This window comes from Rhincodon typus, chromosome 3 (genome assembly GCF_021869965.1).
Source record: "Rhincodon typus isolate 14 chromosome 3, sRhiTyp1.1, whole genome shotgun sequence".
In the NCBI taxonomy this organism is placed as follows: Eukaryota; Metazoa; Chordata; class Chondrichthyes; order Orectolobiformes; family Rhincodontidae; genus Rhincodon; species Rhincodon typus.
This window is the reverse complement of record NC_063334.1, coordinates 127,315,132-127,326,592: the sequence shown is the minus strand read 5'-3', so window position 1 is coordinate 127,326,592 and position 11,461 is coordinate 127,315,132. Positions and strand designations below refer to the sequence as shown.

The 11,461-nt window shown below is 45.6% G+C and overlaps 1 protein-coding gene across 1 annotated transcript in view; it reads right to left on the bottom strand.

Annotated features, from left to right (window-relative positions):
- LOC109914961 (alanine--glyoxylate aminotransferase 2, mitochondrial) overlaps nucleotides 1–11,461 on the bottom strand; it is a 15,963-nt gene that overhangs the window by 3,928 nt on the left and 574 nt on the right. The window contains exons 2-4 of the mRNA XM_048594286.1: nucleotides 10,649–10,741; nucleotides 1,816–1,948; nucleotides 233–321 (exon numbers count right to left, since the gene is read on the bottom strand). Of these exons, the coding sequence (XP_048450243.1) occupies nucleotides 233–321; nucleotides 1,816–1,948; nucleotides 10,649–10,741 (315 nt within the window). The remainder of the gene's footprint in view (nucleotides 1–232; nucleotides 322–1,815; nucleotides 1,949–10,648; nucleotides 10,742–11,461) is intronic.

The following is an 11,461-nucleotide window of genomic DNA, read 5'->3' as shown; positions in this document are numbered from 1 at the left end:
CTACACAACCACACACCCTTCCCTCCCCTCACACCCACACACTGTGCCCTCCCCTCACGCCCACACACCATGTCCCCCCCCCACCCCGGCCCCCCCCTTTCCTTCCGTACCAGCCCCCCCCCCCCCCCGTGCTGCCCCCCTCCCCCCCTACACCGTGCCCAACCCCCCACACTGCGAAGTGTTTGTGGCGGCCTGCCCCTCCCTTTGAGCTGTTTGTTGAGGAGGCTCTGACCTGGAGCACGGTGGATCCTATCACACAACTGAGGGGGTTCCCTCCGAATGTGTTGAAGGCCTTTGCCTCTGACATTGAAGCAGCGATCTCTGAAATACACAACGTGTGAACGTGAGAGGTGATCCACTTTGGGCAGACGAATAGAGACAGAAACTACTTTCTAAATGAGGACAAGCTTTGGAAATCTGAAGTACGAAGGGACTTGGGAGTCCTAGTTTTGGATTCCTTAACATCAACATGTAGGTTCAGTTGGCAGTTAGGAAGGCAAATATGATGTTAGCATTCATTTACAGAGGGCGAGAGTACAAAAGCAGAGATGTACTGCTAAGGCTGTATGAGGCTCTGGTCAGACTGCATTTGGAATATTATGAGCATTTTTGGACCCTGTATCTAAGGAAGAATGTGCTGTTACTGGACGGGGTCCAGAGGAGCTTTCCATGAATGATCCCAGGGATGAAGGGCTTATCTAACACTATTTCTCTCGAGAGGGTGATGGGACTTAATTCTTCCCCCATGTCCTTTAGTATTATGGGATGTTTGAAGTGTCTCCTGAAGAAGGAGTGAGGCTCTGAAAGCTTGTGATTTCACATAAACCTGTTGGACTATAATGTGGTGCTGTGTGATTTCTGATCTTGTTCACCCCAGTCCAACACTGGCACCTCCACATCACAATAAAAACGGAAACAAAATACATGCATAGCTGCACTGCCATGTCCTTGTTCCCCATAAACACCTCTCCCGATTCATTCTTTTGAGGGGCCTACGTTCACTTTGGCCTCTTTATATATTTAACGAAGACGAAACAAGTAGCCAGTTGGAGTGGAACAAACCAGTGGGTGAATGGAGGATGGAGAACTTTCCAATTAAACCCCAGAGAGGGGAGATGGAAGGGCAGCTCAGTACCTGGTGATGTACCCCCTGTGGTCTGTGGGATCTCTTTGATGCTCCTGACAGTCCGAACAAGCACATCTGCAGGAAGTGCTGTCGATTTGATCGGCTTGAGCACTGGTTTTGGAGCTGAAGGGTCGGCCGGTAGTCCTGGTGTGTGTCCGTGGGGCTGGGTATGATGTGGATGGCTTGTTTTTTAAATATGGGTCACCCTGCGCCTTCAGGAAGGGCAGTCAGAAGGGGACGGGGAGGGAGGGTGACCATCAGTCAGAAGGGGACTGGGAGGGAGGGTGACCATCAGTCAGAAGAAGGGTAGCTGCAGGGGACACCTCATTCAGGAGCAGATTTTAGTGTTGTAGAACAGAGTGATTGAGGGTTTCTCTGGGGAGTGCAGCCACACCAGGGAGTAAAAAGAGGGGAGAACGCGAATGATGGGAGGAACAGATCAACAGCTTCAAAGTGACAGCAACAGACAATGAACTCAAAGACTCGAGTTCAAATCCTGAAGAAGGCAGCATTTCAATTTAAAATAAACCTCTGGAATTAAGAGTTTAGCGATGACCATGAAACCATTCCTAGTTTTCGGGATGAAGCTGTCTGCTTCACTAATGTCCCCTCAGGAAGGAAACCTGCCATCTTTACCTGGTCCATCATTCTGGGTTCAGTCTGCTCAACCCCCTGACCTTTGAACTCACCGGGTGTGGTAACCACGGCGCCCATGGGGAAGCCATTGCCGATTCCCTTTGCCATGGTGACGATATCTGGTTTCACTCCGTGCGTCTGGAACCCCCAGTAATGGCTTCCCAAACGGCCAAATCCGGTTTGAACCTGTCAGACATATCATGTGGGGTCATGGGTCAAGTTGAAATCACTCTCGCTGGAATCTGACCAATCAGACAAGCCCATGTTAACCTTTCAGATCCCCCACCCCCAAACATGTCAGGACAGGCCCATGGTGGGCCAAGGTCTCACTCTGATGACCTGCTACCATCCCCTCCCTCCTACTACTACACCCTTCCCCGTTACTCCTCTCCTCGGATATAACTCCAAACTGGCTGGCATCCCATCACCAGGTCACCCTTCATTTACACATGACGAGCCCTTGACACTGATCCTGCTCCCTCAGAGCCAGCTCTCAGAGTGAACAGTATCTCTGACACTCCTGTTTATATCTGTCAGCCAGGGCTCCCTGATTGGACCAGATTAACAGCCCCAATCAGAGAACTCATATTCTATGAGGTCCAAAGATAGTAGGAACTGCAGATGCTGGAGAATCTGAGACAACAAGGTGTAGAGCTGGATGAACACAGCAGGCCAAGCAGCATCATAGGAGCAGAGAGGCTGACATTTCGGGCCTAGACCCTTCATCAGAAAAAGCCTCTAGGCCCAAAACGTCAGCCTCTCTGCTCCTATGATGCTGCTTGGCCTGCTGTGTTCATCCAGCCCTGCACCTTCTATGAGGTCCACCTGGCTGACCTCATTACCTTCCCTATATCCCTCCCTTCCCCAACCCATTCTCCTGCCCTTTCCTTCCAGACTCTATCCTATCTTGTCTGCCCCTTCCCCCAGTTCTCACCCTTTCACTGTCCACAAACAGCCATCGACTCAGGATGAATAGTTAATTTTAAATCAGCCACAGATCAAAGTTGATAAATGATTGAAGATCTGGAGTAGAGTCAGGAGTGAGGCTGTAGATTAGCCACACTGACTGACTGGCTAGACTGAAATGGGCTGAATGGCCTCCTCCTGCTCTGGTATTGTACAAAGACAGGGTTCATCTGTTGGGATGAATGAGTTCACAATCTTTGTAAAGCCTTAAAGAGAAGTGAATGGAAAGGATGACACATTTTTATTTAGGAAAACATTGACTGTACCAAATGATTAAAGAGACACTAGTGACCAAACACTGTTCTCTTGTAGTTCACTGAGTCTTGAAACAATAAAAAAAAACTGTGCTTTTTGCAATCAAACTCTCCTTTTCACAAGAGTTCTTTTTGTTCTAACATCCTCACCACAATAAAATTCACAAAAAGAGAGCAATAACCAACTACCCTTTTAAATGTAGTGGTGGAACGCAAGGACAACAGAGAGCTCCAGACTTGCGTATACAGAAAGAGCACCCATACAGACCAGGTACTCAATTACACCAGCAACCAACCTAACATCCATAAATGGAGCTGCATCAGGACATTATTCAAACGAGCCACAACACACTGCAGCAACCTGGAACTGCGCAAAGCAGAACAGGAGCACTTATACAGAGTTTTTAAAAGGAATGGATACCCAAAAAGCATAATGTGCTGTTACCTCCGCAACATGCCACAACGAGATGTCACAACACAGCCAGACACACTAGTCACCCTACCCTACATCAGGGACATATCAGAGATGACCACAAGACTACTCCTACCCCTAGGTATTAGGGTAGCCCATAAACCAACAACCACCCTGTGACAGCTAAGTTTGAACGTAAAGGATCCCATTCCCACAACCAACAAAACCAATGTAATATACAAAATACCATGCAAGGACTGTGAGAAACGTTACATAGGCCAAACTGGAAGAAAACTGACAATAAGGATACACGAACACCAATTAGCCACTAACAGATATGACCAATTCTTACTGATCTCCATACACACATACAAAGAAGGACACGAATTTGACTGGGACAACACATCCATAATAGCACGAGCCAAACAGAGACATGCCAGGGGATTCCTGGAGGCCTGGTGTTCCGACCAGAACTCCATCAACAAACACACTGAACTGGACCCAATATACAAACCACTGAGAAACAGAACTGGAAGTAATACTAACCACCCCAGCAAACAGAGCCATATAAATAACACGTGGGACAGAACACCGGAGGCGCACTGACGATGTTACTGAGCAGGGTGACGAAACACTTGCAACCAAACCCACCGGCTCAGTGAGCACGTCTACAGCCTTATCCACAATCCAAGCTACAAATCTTCTCAAACTTTAAACTGAAGGTTATCCTTGGAATTCCACCCTATCGCTCCAAGCCATGTCAATCTTCCAGCCTCCTCTAACACTTAGGAAATGTGCCTTCAATAGTTAACACTTTCTGTACGTAAGGTTCCGGCCAAGGTAATTCTATACTTTGTTTTTGTAATGCCACTGGTTGTAGACTACACCAGACAAAACAGCAACTGCCTTCTCTGAGATGTTTCTAGGATTATTGGGAATAATGCAACCTGATCTCAATATTATTTCCTTTTCACATCTGAAACACATTAGCTTATATCAACTAGGGTGGCACGGTGGCTCAGTGGTTAGCACTGCTGCCTCACAGCATCGGGGACCCGGGTTCAATTTCCACCCTCGGGTGACTGTCTGTGTGGAATTTGCACGTTCTCCCTGTGTCTGCGTGGGTTTCCTCCCACAGTCCAAAGATGTGTAGGCTAGGTAGATTAGCCACATGAAATGCTGGGTTTCAGGGATAGGATAGGAAGGATGGGTCTAGGTGGAATGCTCTTTGGAGGATTGGTGTGACTTGATGGGCTGAATAGCCAGTTTCCACACTGTGGGAATTCTATAATGATACGTGTTAATATTTTGTCTTTGATCTTATCAATAAAAAGGATTATTTAACCCTTTAAAAGCCTTCATCAGGACTGGGGAGGGGTGTAAACCCGAAACGTCAGCTTTCCTGTTCCTCTGATGCTGACTGGCCTGCTGTGTTCATCCAGCTCTACACCTTGTTACCTCGGATTCTCCAGCATCGGCAGTTCTTACTATCTCTGAGTGAATGAAAAACTGTGGCTGACAAAGGGAATGCAGAACTGTATACAGTTAAACTAAAACGCCAGAAATAGCAGTAAATCTGAGGAAAGGGAGGTTTTAGAATATGTCAAAGGAGAACTAAGAAACTGTTAAGGAAAAGGAGAGTAAGATATCAATGCAGTTTAGCAATTAAGAATGGACTGTGAAAGCTTCTATAGGTTCATAGAAAGGAAAGGTTTGGCTTAAATGAATATGGGCTCATTACAGGAAGTGTCTGGAGCATTTGTAATAGCAAATAGAAAAAAGTCGGAGAAGCCAAATGATTACTTTGTCTATTTTCATGGAGGAAGATGCAATAAATCTCCCGAACCAGGGATCCAAGTAGCTAGGGAGAGTGAGGAATTGAAGGAAATTGATTTTAGTAAGATGATTGTACTGGAGAAATTAATGGGCTGAAAGTTGATAATTCCCCTGGACCTGATGGACTACATGCCAGAATATTGATGGTGACGATTAAAGGATAGTCGATATTTTGGTGATTACCTTCGAAAATTCTACAGATTTTGGAATGATTCTTCAGGATTGAAAGATTGTAAATGTCATCCATTATTTCAGAAGGGGGCGAGAGAGAGAGAACCGGAAACTACTGACCTGTTAATCTTCCATCAGGAGTAAGGAAAATGTGAGCATCTATGGATACCTGGTTTATAATGATCCGATTGGTCATGGTCAGCATCGAATTGGGAATGGGAAATCATGTTTGACTAATTTATTAGAGGTTTTTGAGGATGTTAATAAAAATATTGATAAAGAAGAGCCAATGGATGGTGTGTGTTTGGATATTCGGAAGGATTTTGATAAACTCTCCCACAGGGAGCTGGATAGAAACATTAGAACACATGATATAGGAGGTAATGTACTAGCATGGATGAATGATTGGCTAACAGACAGTAAACAGAGAGGAGGAATAAATGGGTCATTTCTCACACTGGAAGACTGACCAGTGAGGCACCACAGAATCAGTACCTGGACCACAACTATTCACTATGTATTTGTAACATGTCGATGGAGGTTGGAATTGTTACAAGGTTGGGTAGATGTTTGTACAATGATAGGGGGGAGTTTATTTACTGTTAGAGTTAGATAAATAAATTGTTACTTGTTGATTATTGAGTGAGTGAAAGGATTTCATTTCATTTAACCCCCTCCTTTATGACGGACTGGTGGGGAGATGTGGAAGTTCGGTGAGAGGCAGGTTATACCACTTTTCACATGCCCTTTAACAGACCATGCGGCAAGGTGAACTTCCCTGGGTGTTTCAGTTTTAGTTATTGGGGGCTCGACCTCCCCTTTATAACAGGAATCAATTGTATTATTCCACATTTGCAGATGATATAAAGCTAAGTGGAAATGTGTGTTGTGAGGAAGATATAAAGTGGCTTCAGGAGTCGACAGGCTTAGTAGGTGGACAATAACATGGCAGATGGAATATGACATGGGAAAATGTGAGGTCGCCCACTTTGGTAGAAGAAACAGATGTGCAGAGTATTTCTGAGATGGTGAGATTGGAAAGTGGAGATGTAGAAAGGGACGTAGGCGTCCTTGTCGATACGTCACTGAAGGCCAACGTGCAGGTGCAGCAAGCCATTAGGAAGGCTTGTGGAATGTTAGCTTTTATAACTGAAGGGTTTGAGTTTAGGAATAGTGAAGTCTTGCTTCATTTGTATAGGAGTTTAGTTAGACTGCACCTGGTGTACTGTGTGCTGGATTTGGGCTCCTTCTCTCAGGAAGGATACTGTTGCCACAGAGGGTGTACAGTGAAGGTTCTCCAGACTTGTTCTCAGGATGGTGTGATGTTCCTATGGAGAGAGATTGGGATAAACCAGGCGCTGTATTCTTAGAGTTCCCAAGAGTGAGAGGTGATCTCATTGAAACTTAGAAAATGCACTCAATGGATAGACAGGGTAGATGCAGTGAAGATGTTCCCCCTGATTGAGGAGTCTAGAATTGGAGCACAATTTAAACACAAGGGGGATAACACTGTTTAGGTCTGAGATGAGGAGAAACATTTTTACTCAGAGGGCTGTGAGCCTATGCAATTCTTCCTTTCAGAGAGAGCTGTAGAAACTCAGTCTTTGAGTGTGTTTAGAACATAGAACATAGAACATAGAACAGTACAGCACAGTACAGGCCCTTCGGCCCACAATGTTGTGCCGAACTTTTACCCTAAACCTAAGGTCTATCTAACCTCCACCCCTACCTTATACTATCATTCATATGCCTATCTAATAGCCGCTTAAATGCCCCTAATGAGGCCGACTCCACTACCCTCTCCGGCAATGCATTCCACGCCCCTACCACTCTCTGAGTAAAGAACCTACCTCTGACGTCTCCCCTATATATACCTCCACTCACTTTAAAACTATGCCCCCTTGTAATAGCTACCTCCACCTGAGGAAAAAAAGTCTCTGGCTGTCCACTCTATCTATACCTCTGATCATTTTGTACACCTCTATCAAGTCACCTCTCATCCTTCGTCATTCTAAAGAGAAAAGCCCTAGCTCTCTCAACCTTTCCTCGTAAGACCTTCCCTCCATTCCAGGCAACATCCTGGTAAATCTCCTCTGCACCTTTTCCAATGCTTCCACATCCTTCCTGTAATGAGGCGACCAGAACTGGACACAATACTCCAGGTGTGGCCGAACCAGGCTTTTGTATAGCTGGAGCATAACTTCACGGCTCTTGAACTCAATCCCTCTATTAATGAAAGCTAACACACCTTGCGCCTTCTTAACAACTCTATCCACCTGGGAGCAGCTTTCAGGGAACTGTGAACATGAACCCCAATATCCCTCTGCTCCTCCACACTGCCAAGAATCTTTCTGTTAACCCTGTATTCTGCTTTCAAGTTTGTCCTTCCAAAATGAATCACCTCACACTTTTCAGGGTTAAACTCCATCTGCCACTTCTCAGCCCAGCTCTGCATCCTATCAATGTCCCTTTATAACCTAGAACAGCCCTCCGCACTGTCCACAATGCGACCCACCTTCGTATCGTCCGCGAACTTGCTAATCCACCCTTCCACTCCTTCATCCAAATCATTCACAAAAATCACAAATAGAAGAGGACCCAGAACAGATTGTTCTGGTACAGCACTTGTAACTGAGCACCATGTTGAATATTTTCTGTCCACTACCACCCTTTGTCTTCTAAGGGTCAGCCAATTCTGAATCCAATCTGCCACATTTCCCCCTATCCCATGCCTCCTTACTTTCTGCATGAGCCTACCATGGGGAACCTTATCAAATGCCTTACTTAAATCCATGTATACCACATCCACTGCTCTACCTTCATCCACGTGTTTGGTCACCTCTTCAAAGAATTCAGTAAGCTTTGTGAGGCATGATCTACCCCTCACAAATCCATGCTGACTATCACGAATCAAACTGTGCCTTTCCTCGTGATCATAAATCCTATCTCTCAGAGCCCTTTCCAATAAGTTGCCCACCACTGACGTAAGACTAACTGGCCTGTAATTTCCAGGGTTATCCCGATTCCCTTTTTGAACAAGGGAATGACGTTTGCCTCTCTCCAATCTTCCGGCACTATACTGTGGACAGTGAGGATGAAAAGATCATCGCCAAAGGCCCTGCGATCTCTTCCCTCATTTCCCATAGAATCCTTGGATAAATCCCATCAGGCCCGGGGGACTTATCTATCTTCAACATCCTCAAAATTCCTAGCACATCTTCCTTACTGACATCCACCTCCTCTCGCCTACCAGCCTGTTTCACACTGTCCTTCTCTACAATTAGGTCCCTCTCAGTTGTGAATAACGAAGAAAAGTATTCATTAAGGTCCTCTCCTATTTCTTTAGGCTCCATGCACAAATTCCCTTTACAATCCTTGATCGGCCCTACCCTTTCTCTGGTCATTCTCTTATTCCTCACGTATGTGTAAGAAGCCTTGGAGTTTTCCTTGATCCTATCTGCCAAGGTTTTCTGATGTCCCCTTATAGCTCTCCTAAGCCCTTTCTTCAGCTCCTTCCTGGATAACTTGTATTGCTCCAGAGCCTTTTCCGTTCCTTGTTTCCTAAACCTTATGTAAGCATCCTTCTTCCTCTTAACCAGTCGTTCGACCTCTCTTGAGAACCAAGGCTCCCTCACTCTACCGCATCTTCCCTGCCTGCTAGGGACAAAAATATCGAGCACACGCAATATGCATTCCTTAAACAATCTCCACATTTCTATAGTGCTCTTCCCTGACAGCATCTGTTCCCATTTTATGTTACCCAGTTCTTCCCTAACAGAATTATAATTACCATTCCCCCAATTATAAACCTTACCCTGCTGTATGTACCTATCCTTTTCCATGACTATTGTAAAAGTAACAGAGTTATGAAAATGCTCTCCTACCAACAGATCTAACACTTGGCCTGGTTCATTGCCAAGCACCAAATCCAAAGTGGCCTCTCTTCTAGGGTAGAGCTTGTTACATTTCTGATTATTGGTGGGGTACAGGAGTATGGGGATGGGGTGGCTAACAGACAATGAAGTGTTTGATTGGCTGTGATCATATTGAATGTTGGAATAGGTTTGAATGGCTGAGTGATTTCCTCCTGAAGCTGTGTTCCATTTTCCTAAATTCCAGTAGATGGAGGTCTAACCTGTTCAACCTTCCTCATTAGATTCATGCCTATGTTTCTTATGTTCCCGTTTTCCTGTGTGTTCACATGTTCCCAAGTTCCTGTATCCCCATGTTCCTGTGTGTTCCCATGTTCTGAGTTCCTGTGTCGCCATGTTCCTGTGTGTTCCCATGTTTTTCCGTGTTCTAATCTGCCTGTTGAAGCAACAGGTGAACTGTCAGGCATATTCCAGCAGTGTCACATGGCCACAGAACACAGAACAGGCCATTCAACCCACCATGTCTGTGCCAACCACGATGCCATTCTAAACTAATCCCATCTGCCTGCCCATGGTCAATGTCCCTCTACTCCTTGTTCATGTGTCTGTCTAAATGCCCCTTAAACATTGCTCTTGTATCTGTTTCTAGCACCTTCCCCGGCAGCATTTTCCAGGCACCTACCCACCCCCTGTGCACAAACCTTTCCCTCAAACATCTCCTTTAAACATTCCCCTCACAGCCATGACACTTTGACCTGAACTTTAATGAATGTTTAAACAGTGTCTAACATCCTGAAGCACTTGAACGGGAGAGACCTCCTGACAGATATCGTCATGTGGGAATGATGATAGAGGCTGCAGTAAATCCAGCTCCTCCTGCAGGATTTTTCCGGGATGTGACAGGGGAGATGTGGAGAGGGTGTTTCCCGTTATGGGAGAGTCTAGGACCACGGGGCATCATTTTGGAGTGAGAAGTTACCCACTTAAGGCAGGGTTGAGGAGGAATGTCTTCTCTCAGAGGGGAGTGAATCTGTGGAATTCTTTACCACAGAGGGCTGTCGGGGCTGGGTCATTAAATATATTCAAGGCTGAGATAGACGGGTTTTTAATCAGTAACGGAACCAAGGGCAATGGGGAAAAGGCAGGAAAATGGAATTGAAGATCCTACATCTTGTGTTCTTTGGATGAGAAACCGTCTACATCATTCTTCACTTCTTGCGAAATTGACAGTGAAGCCTTTCAAATGATCATCTAGAGAATTCCCAATTCAGAAGATTTCAGCCAGCATCTCAGTAATATCCAAAGAGAGACACCTCTTCAATAATCTCAAAATAATGCCCACTGAAAACATACAAAATGGCCCTGTGTCTCCCACCTCATCAGAAATGTATAATCCTCCTCGTTCTCGGATAATCTCAGCAGCCTCCTTCAGAAACCCTTTCGGGTATTGGATCACTCCATTAATGCCCTGCAGAAATACAGAATCACACAACAGTCCAGGCCATTCAGCCCAAAGTGTTCATACTAGCCCATGAAGTGAGTATCATTTCTATCAGAATCAGTTTCTATTACAATCCAATCCGATCAGAATAAGTTGGTGGGATGTGGGCAAGCAGGGCCGAGCACCAGAGTCTGAGCTTGCGTCTCTCTGTCTCTCTGTCTCTCTGTCTCCTTCAGGGGGAGCAGCTGGTCAGTGGGTAATCTCAATTCTATGCCTATCATGTAAAATATTCCAGGAAATAGTGTTAAGGGTTAATAATAAAATGTACTAAAACAGGCAACAGATAGTTGAGCAAATTATTAACGTAGTTAATTAAACTAAGTTACAACCGGCAGGACAGGTGATGTGTTGTGGCTGCAGTATGTGAGCTCAGTGTGACTTGGACAAACACATCCCTGTCACCACAGTCCAGAGCTGGCACTGTACGGTCAGGGGCATTGACATTGTCCTCAGCAACCAAGGGCATGGGAAGCTCCTTTTATTCACTTGTGGGATGTGGATGTTACTGGTTAGACCAGCATTTATCACTGAGGGGGTGGGGGTGGGCTGCCTTCTTGAACCGCTCCAGTCTCCACCTGCTGTCGGTTGACCCACAATGCCCTCAGGGAGGGAATTCCAGGATTGTGACCCAGCGACAGTGAAGGAACGGTGATATATTTCCAAATTAGGATGGTGAGTGGCTTGGAG